Source organism: Chinchilla lanigera, unplaced genomic scaffold (genome assembly GCF_000276665.1).
Source record: "Chinchilla lanigera isolate Chin_1 unplaced genomic scaffold, ChiLan1.0 scaffold00031, whole genome shotgun sequence".
Classification (NCBI taxonomy): domain Eukaryota; kingdom Metazoa; phylum Chordata; class Mammalia; order Rodentia; family Chinchillidae; genus Chinchilla; species Chinchilla lanigera.
In genome coordinates this window covers 9664905-9679117 of record NW_004955432.1, presented here as the reverse complement: position 1 = coordinate 9679117, position 14213 = coordinate 9664905, and the positions used below count along the sequence as shown (strand labels likewise).

Below are 14213 nucleotides of genomic sequence, written 5' to 3'. Positions count from 1 at the left end.
ATTAGTGTCTGAGTCTTCATTTAAAAGGCGAAAGATTTATAGGATCTGAAGAGAAAGCAGAGTACGAGTCTTCATTTAACATCAGTTACAAGTTTAGGCTTACTGAAAGTGTTGTGCCTTTCCGGTGACATCTCTAAGAGTAGTCTCTTGTACTTTGCTCCTGACTTTCCCCTAAGTTATAATTTTGAAAAATTTCATTTAGTAAAAATTTATTGAATATCTGCTGTGCATCAGACATTGCGCTGGATGCCTTGGGAAGTTAAAAGAATAAGCAAAAGTACCAACAGGAGACTGTAGTTTAAAGCCACCTTTAGTTGACTAATCGGTAATCTCGGACCTGCCTGTGGGTTTTGGAACTTGGTTCCCCCCAGTCTCAGCAGGGACACAGATTTTAAGGTCTCTTAGCCCATTGAATCTTGCTGGGCCCTTATTTTGACCAGCATACTAATACCAAGTGGTTGGCTGAAGTTAATTATTCCATAAGTTCATCACTTCAAGAAAAGGGTGGGTCCTAGTGCTGAGCTGTAGCTGAGGTTGGTGAATTGGTTGGTGAATAAGCCAGATAGTCCCTACATTATTCTAATCTAGACCAAAGTTCCTAATTTTCTCAGTGGACAGGTTTGTTTTTTTTTTTTAAACTGGTCAGTGATATCTTTTTTTTTTTATTCTCTTTAAACTTCTAAAACTTTTGTATTGCAATTGGACTCTTTTTTTGGTGGTGAGGGGGTACCAGGAATCGACCTCACGTTTGCCAGGCAGGTGCTGTGTGGCTGAGCTATATCCCCAGCCCCTGCAGCTGGACTCAACAAAAGTATCACCTCATCATTATTTGGCTGCCTGTGTTTCCATTCTCTTGTCTGGGAAAGATAATGGTCCACATAGTGACTCTGAGTTCGTTTATCAAATATTGTGCCCCTGTGAACATTCTCTTCCCTATAAGACAACAGGTATGTTTCTGTCACTTTCTTCATTTCAGCTGTAAAGCAATATTTTTTTTTTTCCCATAGTAGCATGTAGTTAGCATTAACAGAGTGAGCCTATAGTTTCATTCTTCTCTCTGCCTGTTATTCAGATAGAATGCATTAGCAGTTTGAAGAATTGTGCTTGATACTAGAAGAGTGTCTGTAGTGCTTGCTGTAGGACCACGGAAGAAGTCTGAATTCTTTTACTTGAATTCCATTTCAAGGATGCATCTTGAATATGAGCGGAGCAGTGTGTAGGCATTCCATAGATTTGGGATGTTTGAGGCCTAATTATGGTAGTAGTGTACTAGTTTTGTTGCTGATTGTGTAGTAGAAGGATGTTTCCATACACACAAATTTTACTGTTTGCTTTACTTTCAATATTTAGTGTAGTGTGAGTCACATCTTGTAAACTTGCCCAGTTTAGGGGATTCCCATTTCTTCTGTAAAACATTTTTTTGGTTGAGAGATCCAGAAGATATTAACTCATAGAGTCACAGTTAGTTGCCAGGTGCATGTAAATAGAAGCTGAAACTGGATGAACAGCAACTCTAAAGATGAACTAGAAGAAGATAAACTATGAAACGTCCTTATGGACACTGTGCTTAAGGCTATGGGTATAAAATGATGTAAATATGAGACGTTAGCTTTGCAGTCCCTTGTCAGATTGCGAACAAAAGAGGTTTCCCTGCTGTGGAGTTAGCTTACTTTGCCACTCCTATGCAATTTGCACTTTTGAGCAATAGCTAGTGGGAAGGGGGTTGTTTAATTGAGGGTTTGAGGAGAACATGCCTTTGAGCATTAGACTCAACCTCTAAATTAAATGAACTCTATTATTTTTAAATCCTTCTCCCTCCTTGCTTCCTCTTACCCATAGAGTTCTTTCCTGTTCTAGGTTCCATATTCCTGTTTGTGAAGAGCTTGTCTGTCTTCTTGCTCTGCTTTTCATCCATCAGATGTCTGGGTAGGCCAGGAATCTCAAACAGGAATTCTGGGAGGAAGCCAAGTAGCTCTTTAGAAGAGATGAATCCTTCGGGTGTGCTGCTGTCAGTCACTTCTGCCCTGTGCACAGGGCAGTGGAGGGACCATTTAAGGTGAAGAGTCTTCCAGGAAGTCAGAGAACTGGTAGTCACTTGGAAGACACTACTGCCTCTTATGTGCTTGAGCTGTACTCGCTTTAGCAAATGTGCAGGACATATTTGAGGTCAGATATTGATATTTTGAGGTCATTTAATCATTGCAAAATATTTATAAATGCCTTAGGACAATTGTTGTCCTAAGTAATGAAAACCCAACTCAAACTGGGTAAGCAGCAATCTGACTTCACTGGTTCATATGATTAAAATCCAGGAGCTACATCAGGCAAAGTGTTTAGGTGCTTACACAGTGTCATCTGGAATTTCTTGTCTACTGTCTCTCTGCTCTGTGTTAGCTGCGTTCCATGGTAAGTTCACTAAAGTGGTGGCAAAGAGCCCCCAGCAGCTGCAGGCTTACGCCTTGCCAGTTTGGTAATCCTGGTATAAAGAGAGCTTTGCTCTCCCAGAAGTTCTAGCAAAATTCCTGGGACTGGTTCTCATGGTCCTGTTCATCCCCAAATCAATCATTGTCATTCTTTTTGTCCAGGATTGGTCACATGCCATCCCTAGGCCCTTGTGCCCCAAACCATTACTATCTGAGTGTGGAGTAAGTGAGATTCCTGTAGAGGAAATAAGGATATGACTGCCAGAAGAGATGAAAAGATGCTGGAAAGGGAGAAAGCACCTGTGGGCTATTGTGATAGGATGTAAAATGAGTTTACCTTGACTTTATACATAAAATTGCACATAGTATTTTTAGAATATGTTTGATACTAATATATAGTTGTATATGATGACATGTATTTTTACATGTACATCTTCTATCTCACAACTAGGTAATAAAGCTCTTAAAAGACAACATCTGGCTTAAGATCTGTTGGAAGCTGTAAAACTTAGTGCCTGCACATGACAGGAACTTGTAAATATTTTAGATGCTGCTGAAATAGCAATTTCCTTTTAGCAACATCATCCTTATTGTTGGTGGCAGATACGTGTAGAGCTGTGTCATTCAATGTGGGTGCAGAATCAGTACACACGGAGTTGGTATTTAGCAAGCAAAAAGAGAACACCCTGGCCAGTATCCTGTAGCACAGGGCTTGTGAGATGTGTGACCCTGGTACCTACAAACATTGCCCACCAAGTGCACTTCATGGGCTTCTGAGGAGCAGATTAGGCAAGGAAAAAATTCTTCTCAATTCCAAGTACTGGCCCTAGTTCAAAAAAAAATTTTTTTAAGCAGCTGTATCAGACATGTCTCAGTTCTTGAATTATTTGAAGTCCGAACATTGAAGAGTATGTTTAAAAAAAAAACCTCACAGGAAAAAAATCCTCATAGAACTTCCTGTGATAGTTCAGAGTGTAATCACAGCAAATAATACAGATTTCCCCTTTATTGTAACCACAATGGAAAGGCAGAGCTTGTGTTTACAAAGCATGTTGTTGGGGAAACCTTTGTAAATTGTAATCTTTGGAAATCCCAGACCTATTGGCTGTAATCCCATCCATTAGATGGAGGCCTATGTAGTAGATCCCGAATAGCAAGTTAAATTGAGAACATGAACAGGAAGCAGTCATTAAGAATTACAGTGGGTAGGATGCAGAGTTAGTTCGGGGAGATATTTTGTTATGAGATAATTACATCACTAAGACAGCTGGAAAGTTGAGCGCTGGGCTGGACCGCTGTGCCTGTGCTCTGCCCTGCAGCTGGAGGGTCAGGACAATAGAGACAGCAAGAGAACTTACTTTACTGGACACTCAGAGGCTTGGCTGACTTAACTGTGAAATAATCATGACCTATCTGCCTGGTTTGGATTGCATTTGCACAGCAAAACTGGATGCATAGTCTTAGTAAGTGCCCAACGTGTCTTTTTACTCATGTGTTTTGAAGAAATATTCACTTGCATCACCTTGAATGAAGCTCTGATGGATAAATTTGAATAATTCTCCTGAAAGTAATCTGAGAAATATTATATTCATATTCCAAGCAGCGTGATTACATTTTCTTATGGAAGTGAAGTCATGTAGTCAGGGAAGTGGTATTTTTGTCAACTTTCTGAACAAACTAGCAAAAAAACACAAAAGTTTTAGAAAAGCGTAAAAATGTTGGTCAACACAAGAGTCAACAGTGGAAGTTATTCTCCAGTGTTCTGTTCAAATGTTCAGACCTGTTCTGTTCGGCTCTTTTGTTTTGCAAGTGTGCGGGTTATAGCAGCCTAGCCGCATTCCTCATTGATTTGTATACATATATACTATTAACCTCCAGCCAAATACCAGGGATTTGAGTTCTTGTTCAGTTCAGTTGCTTTTTATGAAACTTCCTGGTTATATTAAAATTTCTGTCTTGTCTTTCACCAAAATGGCTATTATTTGATTTGGGGTAATTGTAGAGGGACTCATAGACGAAAAGCATCATAAATATTCTGAAATTTCTAAGATTAGTATTTATAACTGTCTTGAAGTGCATTTTGTACCCATGAAGACTAATATAACTGTTAACTTTTACTACAATAATATTTACTGAAAAATTAAGTCAAACAAAATGTCATGTTTTACTGAAGAACGGTGTTTCCCAAATGTCTTCTCTGAGGTAGTGGGTCCACGGGCTATAAAAGGCGGCCTTGGAAACAAAGCAGGGAGCGCACCTTACAGGTATGCTTAGGACTTTTACTTGGCGCCCTTGTGAATCTCTAAGGGAAAGTAATGTGTGCCACTTCCCAGATGAAAGTAATAATAATACTTCAAAAATTACAAAGATTATCTCCTTGAACCTGGACCAGTTACCTCAACCTGGGCCAACGTTACCATTTTTTTTTTTTGTAGCCTAAAAATACAGACATTAAAATTCATACAGTAATATTTGCTGTATGTACTGTCATGCATCTCTTTTTAAAAACTTTTTAATCCCCCTTTTTAAAAACTACCAATAGAATGAGTGGTTTTTTTCCAATGTTGATCACTTAAGTTAAGCAGCAGTAGCACACGTCTTGGGCAGCCTTTGAAAGTTACATATGTAGTCTGTTTATTGCAGGTGGCATCAGTGAATCTTAATATTTTAAAGTGAACAGTGTTATGTAACTTTGAGGAAAACAGCTTGGGTGAGTTAGTATTATTCATGAATTGTGTCATGCTAAGAGTGTTTGATAACAGTTTCGGTGAGATGAAGCAACAGCATGCTGCCAGGGCTGTTAGGTAACTTCTAAGACAACGGTTTGGGGAACAGGTGACCTTTTGGTTCAGCAGTGTTTCAGGGTCATTACGTTCTCCCATTAAGTACTCTGCAACATTTCTTTTATTTTAGAAATTACCAAAATGCCTTATATACATTATAGACTATAAATGCAAGAAAAACTGGAATTACTAAAATCATCAGGCTGATAATCAGTGTATGCCTGTGTTAATTATAATGAAATGTCCTTTAAAGTAATGTTTAAGAAGCACAGCTGCCGCGGATATATAGTGTGACAATTTCCGTGTTTGTATTTGATTTAGTATGTGTCATTTTGGGTTCACTGCTGTTTCATTGCAAGTATACTAGTGACAGATACAAAGAAGTTTGGTAATTTTGGAATTCCTTTCTCTCCTTCAAAAGGAAGACAAACCAAAGTTGTCCAAGAATGTGTGTTTAACAGGAATAATATGGCTCAAAGAAGTCTTTTATTTTTTTTATTTTTTTTTTTTTTGGTTTTTCTCCGGTACCGGGAACCGAACTCACGACCTTGCGCTTGCCAGGCAGGCGCTTTTGCCGCTGAGCTAAATCCCCAGCCCCCTCAAAGAAGTCTTTTAATAAATAGTAGTTACCTCAAATTGTCAAGCCCAAAGAACTTTCCGATACTCTGAGTGTTAAATTCAGGAATGATAGGAATCATACTTTAAATAGTGTATAGGGTTTACATGATTTGTGGCGCTATCTTTAATAAATGTATTATGAGTTTTCACCTTACCCAGAGTACTTGAATCCAGAATAGGAGTCCCGAATAAGTAAATAACTAGTAGAAAATATTATGTTTAGAAATAGATATGAAAACATAAAATCAGAATATCTAAAAGTAGTAAATATGAGGGAGAAAATTCAGTTGGTCTTGGTTGGTTTTAACATAGTTGTAGAATTCACCCCAGATTGCCCATATTTGAACAATACTTTAGATCTGGCTAGGACATATGTATAGTCGTCAGTATTATGTTGTTTGCCCCACCAGATTTAAACTAATTAAAGTGTTCTTTAGATTTTTTTTTTTTAAATTAGTTTAGATTCACAGAGAAGTACCAAATGCTGTAGGGCCCATAGCCCAGAAATATAGGTTGGCATGGTCAGCCTATCAGGGCACTAAAAATTAACGAAGGTAATATACAAACCAGACCTGGAGGAAAGAGTGTGAGCCCTATTTATAGTAAGTGGGCGTCATGCACATGTACAGTTAAGTTTCTTTGAAGAGGGTATTTATTTAGTATTTTAATGAAAAAATATTACGACTAGCATTTTATTAGCTTTTTCTTAGTATTTATATTGCATTCTTTTAGAGAACTTTTCTTACAGCTTGTTTGTGGCTGGTTTAATTCTTCAAACATTTGGTGAGAACCTCTGCTGCCAGATAGCGTGCTATGGTTGCAACTAAAGGACATTTTGTCCTTTGGCTTGAAAATTCTTTTGACTACTGGAGGCTGTTTTTGTTTGTTTTTAAAACTTAAATTGTGAATCAGTTGTAAGGTCTTAGAAAGAAACTTGATTTGCCAATGCAAACTTAATTATAATATTGGTTAATTTGTTTTTTATCACTTACGGGCAACGTAGTTGACCAGTGTAGTTTTTTCTTTCCCGAAAACATGAATTTTAAAATTTTATTCTTTATATTGTGAAATGATTTAATAAAGCTGATTAATAAATACGCCACGTTACATGCTTATCATTTTTGTGGTGAAAATATCTGAACTCTTTCAGCGATTTTGCAGTATTTGCAGTATACACTGCACTGTTAGTCACCATTCTATTCACCAATAGAGCAAAAAAATATTACACCATGGTCACATAAGTATATACCATTATAATCTGTCCAAAAGAGATTTTTAAAAATCTTTAAAATTTTTAAGTATTAGTTTTAACCTAACTTTTAGAGTATTAAAGACAATTTGAGAATGTATAAGCTAGGCATGATGGTGCATGCCTATAAGCCCAGAACTCAGGAGGATCGCCACAAGTTCAAGGCCAGCTTGGGCTACATAGCAAGACCCTGTCTCAAAAGAAAAAAGAATGAATGCCCTTCCTGGAGATTCACTAGGAAGAGAAAGCTACCCCAGAACTTCACAGGTGTGGTCGTGACACCTCAAATTCCAGGAAAAGCTTCATTGCAGAATCCAAAAAATGCTAAATTTATCTGGAATAACTCACAAACTAAAGCCAAGAAGCAGCATATTTTGCCTGGGCTGCAAATTTTTAAAACGGTTTCTGTCAACAAGTTCAACCTAAGGTCTTAAGTGAGGACACTCTGCAGCTACATGTTTGGTACTCCAGCCAGGTCGCTTTTGTGTTTGTCTCCTGAATTTTCATGTTGTTATAAAGAATCAAGGGGCTGGGGGTTTAGCTCAGCAGCCCAGCACCTGCCTGGCAAGCACGAGGTCGTGAGTTCAGTTCCCGGTACCGGAAAAAAACAAACAAACAAAAAAAGAATCAAACCCCATTAGGTTTCCTTACGTAGATCACAGGAGGAGTGATACACACTGGCCCTTTTTTTGCCCTGGTGTGTGATGAAATTGAGGGATATGTGTAAGACGTATGGACTACTTCTTTACTTATTCCCACCTACTTAATCGCTTTCTTTCTTCTAGGTTGTTTGATGTGTGCACAGTGTCTCGGACAGATAGAGAGACAAAACTAACACTAGTGTTCGAACATGTTGATCAAGACCTGACCACTTACTTGGACAAAGTTCCCGAGCCTGGAGTGCCCACGGAAACCATAAAGGTACTAAGAATCATGTTTCTACCTCGTCTGCTAAGCAATGGCATTCTTTCCTTATGAAAACTGCCAGAATTACAGCTTTTGGAACTCATTGTATGCACTATCAACTAAGTAAAGTATTCAAAGAATGAGACATAGTCTAGCTCATCAACCAACTGGTGTGTTCAAAGAATGGGATACATTCTAGGTCATTAGCTTGAGAATGAAATGAAATAACCCTTTAGTTTTAATGCCTATTAAAATGATTTTAAAATAACTAGTTATATATTATTTGGCTCTAACCTTAGAAAGTATAGTGTAGTATGCTATACTTTCATTTTCTGCTGGGGTATATCTCTAAGGGACAAACTTTGAAACATCTTTCATGATCATATTGTACACTGTAATCATACACAGATTCTGGGGCATATCTATGCTGTGTAAATCTGAATTACTAATTTTGGGCCATTCTTTCTCCGTTATTTCCCGTTGGTAAATGTTATAGGAAGCCTAAGTGCTAGGTTGTATGATTGTAACAGTTAATCTTGACTTTCCAGTAGATTGGCTTGAGGGTGTAGTATATTGGTTTTTAAATGCTTAAATTTTTATGAGTACATGTTTGCAGTATGTAGCGGTCACGTTTATCATGGGGAGTTGGTACATGGACGTAATACATTTTAATTCTTTTTATGTCTCCTTCTCTTCCCCAATCCCCACTTACCCTCCATCTCTTTGTCCTCTTCCCATTTGCAAAAAAAAGATACCTTGGGGCTGGGGATTTAGCTCAGCAGCAAAGCACCTGCCTGGCAAGCGCAAGGTCATGAGTTCGATTCCTGGTACCAGAAGAAAAACAAAAAACAAAAAAAATTTAAAAAGATATCTTATTGTTTCTTAGTATCTATCTTTTATTTTGCTTTTTAATTTATTTATACTTTGGGTTTCTCATATAAGAGAAACCAGGAGATATTTAAGCTTCTCTGATTTATTTCACTTAACATTATGGTCTGAAGACGCATCCATTTTCTCACAAATCACTTCAGTTCTTTCTTCCTCAAGGCTAATGGGGAAAGCTGCTTATATAGTTTGTTTAGTCTTTTATTCTACATAACTGAATTTCCCAGATCTTTTAAATGTATGCACATTATGTACAAGTCTTCATGACCTCTTTTTCTGAATTAGGTAGCTTAAACACACTCCACACTTTATCATTTGTTGCTTAGAAATGAATTACAGAATTCAGCATCGTTTTAGGTAGGAAATGGTGAAAGTAGTTAATCTTCACAACAGCAGTGTTGTAGGAGAGGGAGTTCTCTTAAATCTAGGTATTTCTAGTCATCTCTTCTTGGTCTGAAGATAAAAGAATGAAAACACATTAACAACCGCACATACATTTACAAAATAACATAAAAACAATACAAGCAATACAGAATTTCAGACAAGGTGATAGGAAATTAACAATGGATGTTATATTACATATTGATATCTTCAAATTGGTTACTAGGATAAACAAATGTAGGCATGGAAGATTGATCAGACAATTTCATCCGTGTAGTAGCTTCATTTCTTTCCTTTATAAGCTTGTCAGAAGCCCTGTGCTCACCATGCAAAGCAGGGCCTAATTCCCTTTTTCTTGTTCTACTTTCTGACCAGATTTGAACTAATCACAGTTCTCTTCAGGTGGTCTGTCTTCCCACCTCAGTGGCCCTCTTTCTCATGCTATTTCTTCTGTTCTTCCTCCCATCAGTAACTATCTGCCTGACTTTTCAAGGCCTACCCCTTAGATCAACCCTTACAGCTTCATGCTATCTCATTTGCCTTACATCACTTACTCTACAGAATCCATTTCTTCATCATGTTTCTGCCTTGAATCGATTACTTATGTACACATCTGTGCATTCATCCCTGTATCCTGGCCGTGCAGTACACTGTGATGTAGACACTTAAGCACCATGAATAAGACATCACCAAGCTTGCGTCAGATAGTTACTTTAAAAATACTTCCAGCAGCTAAAATATAAACTACTAAGTCGTCATTGGCTTTTTCTGATACATTTCTAATTTCAGAGTTGTTCTTGTGGTTCTCATTTTTTAGAAGAACAGGGAGACAAGGTAACCGTGTCTATATTATACATAATCACCTCCGTAGATTTCTCTGAGCCTCACTTTGAATTCACCTGGGATACTAAAGGCTGCTAAGGGGAATCATTTTCCAAAGTATCTGTGCAGTCAAAATGACTGACAAGCCACGGTGGTGTGTTACGTAAAGCTTGTCAGGCAGCAGTAGGGATGAGGTGGGATGGGGAGATTCTCAAGGGTGGGAGTGGAGGGGAGGTCAGGAGAGGTCAAGCAACAGGCAGGAGCCAGTCTCCAGAGTGGGACAGAGAGAGACGGGAGAGGTGGCCCACCCCCCTGTGCCCTTTGTAGGGCGGGGGAAGGATCCTTACCAGAGCTTGTACACCAGCTTATTGAGCGTTTTGTTCGTTCTTCGTGTCAGGCTTTGATAAAGTAAGTGAAGGGTGTAGGCCTGAGCTGTTGAGTGAGTGCTTTTAAAGATACTATATTCTAATATAAACAAACATACCTGTATGTTTTACTTATATTTCATCCTGAGGTCTTCAGCCCTTTTTGAAAAATCTTGGATCTCCTTTTCTTCCACTCCTACCCCTTCCTTCCTTCCTTCCTTCCTTCCTTCCTTCCTTCCTTCCTTCCGTCCTTCCTTCCTTCCTTGGGGTGGGCAGTTTGGTGGGGATTGAACCTATGAAGTGCTGAACTACATCTGCAACCCTTTTTATTTTTTTATTTTGAGGCGCATCTTGTCAGCGAGGCTGGCCTCCAATTTGCCTTATGATCTTCCTGCCTCAGCCTCCCTAGCAGCTGGGTTTACAGGTGTGCATCGCAACACCCAGCTTTAATCTCTTTCCTGGCACTCTTAAAGGGTCTGTTTTCGGTTGGCAATGACACTGACATAAAGAAGCCTGCTGACTGCTGTACTGTGAAGTCAACAAATGTTCTAATGTTGCCTCGTAGGTTTATCATGAACTTCCCTGGCTTTCTTTTCCCTTTTTCTTTTAATGAGAACATACTAGTTATACAGACTGGGGGTTTCATTTTGGCATATTTATATCTTCATGAAACACACTTCGATCATCCCCCCATTACCCCTTTCCCTTTTTCTTCCCCTGCCCTATTCCTTCCTCTTCTCTAACAGTCTCCCGCTCAGCCCCCAGGTTCCTTATATGAGAAAAAACATGCAATATTTGACCTTTTTAAAAAAACTATACCAGGGACTGAATCCAAGGCCTTTGCACTGAGCTATATCCCCAGCTTCCTTTTTCCTCTTTTATTTTGAGACAGGGTCTTACTAAGTCACTAAGTTGCCCAGGCTAGGCTCGACCCTGGAATCATCTTGCCTCAGCCTCCTAGAGTGCTTGTATTAACAGGCATGTGCCGCCACACCTGGCTTATTTGACTTTATTGAGTCTGGCTTATTTCACTTCACGGACGATGTCCACATCTATCCATTTACCTGCAGATGACATGGTTTTCTTTTGTGTGTCTAGATAGTATTCTGTTGTGTCTGTATACTGTACTTTCTTCCATCCATCCACTGATGGGTATCTGGGCAGTTTCTGTAGCTTAACTGTTATGAATTGAGCTGCAGTAAGCATGGCTATGCAGCTACCTGTATAGTACACTGCCTTTGATTCTTCTGGGAAAATGCTGGGAAATGGTAGAACAAATAGTAGCTCTATTTTTTACTTTTTTTATTTTAAAGAGAGAAAAAAATACAGAATTTCAAAACAAGATGATAGGAAATTAACAATGGTTATTGTATTGCATATTGTTATCTGCAAAGTAGTTGTTCAGATTACCAGATACAGGCATGCAAAATTGATCAAACAATATAAGCACTGTTTCTTTCAATAAACCAATAGAAATTAGTAGTACAGTTATCTTAGCTGTCTTGTGTGTATATATGTATTTTTTTCTCTTCCTTCTTTTCCCCTTTCTCCCATCCCAGTTGTTCTTTCCTTTCGAGCATTTATTTCCCTTTCACAATATCTGTTGTACCTTTTGTATCTTATTTACTCTTTCAGTTTCTTACACTAGCTATAAAGAAGGATAAACTCAGGGCTTTTATAGGTAAGTGGATGCAACTACAGACCATACTCATAAGTGAAATAAACCAGACTCACATGTGTAAACATCATATTGTCTCTCTATTTTTACTTACTTGAGGCACTTGCATGCTGAGTTCCATAATGGCTATACTACGTTAAAATTCTCATTAACGGTACAGAAAAGTTCCTTTACCTATATATTTTCAGTGGCTTTTTTTTTTTTTTTTTACTTTCTAATTTATAATACCTTTTTTTTTTTCTTTTTTTCTTTTTTGGTCTTTTTGAGACAGGGTCTCGCTATGGAGTTCAAACTGGCCTTGAGCTCCCTTTGTAGCCCAGGCTGGCCTCGAACTTGCAAAGATCCTCCTGCCTCAGCCTCCCGAGTGCTGGGCTTTGCCACCACACCTGGCTTTCATAATATCTTTTTATCAGGTTTTTTTGGGCAGGGGTAGTCAGTGCCATTTTACTTAATTTTTAAAAATCATTTGAGATTTAGTACTGTCTCATAGGACTTCCATGCTTAAATTTATGAGGTAATAGCACTTTAATGATTGTGTTATTTTTTTTTTTCCTTTAAAGTTCATGGTAAATCCAGAGTATCTGCTTATATAGCACCTTCCATTTATGGGGGCTTTACCAAAAAAGGCTTTCAGGTTTTTATTTTTCTGTTTCATGCTTTTATCTGCCACCCTAAGAGAAAAGGTTAAAAAGAACTATATATGAACACAAGCGTGGTGCCACATGCCTGTATTCCCAGCGAAGCAGAAGGATAGTGAGTTTGAGGCCAGCCTGGCTACACATGAGTTCAAGGTCAGCCTGTTTTACATAGCTAAACTGTCTCAAAAAAACAAACAAAATATAAATGAGTATCCTCACTCTTCCTTAGTTATCCATAAGTGCTACTCAGAAAAAGAATGATATGGTGAAATATGCTGGGGGAGAGACTCTTATGTGAAATATTTCCAGTTGAGGCTTTCAAAATGGAATGCCCTCTTTTACTTGAACCATTTATCGAGTTCAAACACAAGGTTTGCCTATACAATGAGTACGTTATCTTTCCTACGCAGTGACCTGACTTCTCAACTATCATATAACCTACCTACTATTAATTCCTTGGACATTCTGTACATGTGACACGTTTGATGTAATTGGCATTATGATTTCACAAGGATGAGGCACCGAAAGTTCACACAGATCAGCAGCCTCTCTAAACTAGAACAGAGCTCCTTTAGCTCAAAGCCATATGACCTCGTTTGATGATTCAATCTTGAGATAAAAATTATGTTTGTGTTTCCCTGTGATAAATGAATTCTACAGAGCTTGAGAAGGCCAAAAAAGCTCAAGGTTTAAATGTCTGCGCTGCTCATTTTCTCAGTGGATTAAATTTCATTTCTCTTCAATTGAGTGTTTCTTCAGAGATTTCTGTTGGTTGTAATATTTTCAGAAAGAGATAAAATGTACTATTAGGTTTATTTTACAAAACCCAGACTTCAGAGGCTGTCATAGACTCTTAATAGCACCTGCTTTCTGCCTCTGGGAAGGATCTGTTTTCATGACTAATATCTGCGGCGGTAAACAGTGACTCTGATGTCAGTGTGGGGTGTCCAGCGCTGGTTCCTCTTTCTCGAGTTGACATAATGCAGAGTGACTGACTGGTCCTCTCTTCTGCGTGAGGAAAGTCTTCCGTCCTCCTCTTCCTACAGGAACCGAGCCATGGCCCCCTCAGCTCCCGGTGGTCTCCACTTTGCCTGAATTACGAGCAGGTGATTTGTCTCATCTTTGCAGGACACAGAGCAAATTAACATGAAAATATCGCTTCTCAGAAAACAAGGCAGGCTTGAATGCCCTGTCACTGCTGGTCATTAGCCATCTGCCACCAACGCTCCTACTCTGTTTATCACATTTGAAATGCAGAGCAGATGTTGCATAATAAGGTGATCCCAAAAACAAGACCAGAAATTCAAAGAACACATACACCACAGTAAGGATAAGGATCTCGGAAGGAAATTTTTTTCAGTCTAATATCATGGCTGGGCGAGTTGAGTAGACCGTGCATGTTTTTTAAAATACACACATGCACATGCACCCACGCACCTCTTTCCTGGTTTTTATTTTTTTTTTT

At 38.6% G+C, this 14213-nt stretch overlaps 1 protein-coding gene across 2 annotated transcripts in view; it reads left to right on the top strand.

The window, feature by feature from the left end:
* Positions 1-14213, top strand: part of Cdk6 (cyclin-dependent kinase 6) — a gene marked incomplete in the record, with an annotated part of 205979 nt that overhangs the window by 48655 nt on the left and 143111 nt on the right. For both annotated transcript variants that reach the window (XM_005388024.2, XM_013516028.1), the window contains 1 exon segment: positions 7859-7994. In XM_005388024.2, coding sequence (XP_005388081.1) covers positions 7859-7994 — 136 coding nt within the window.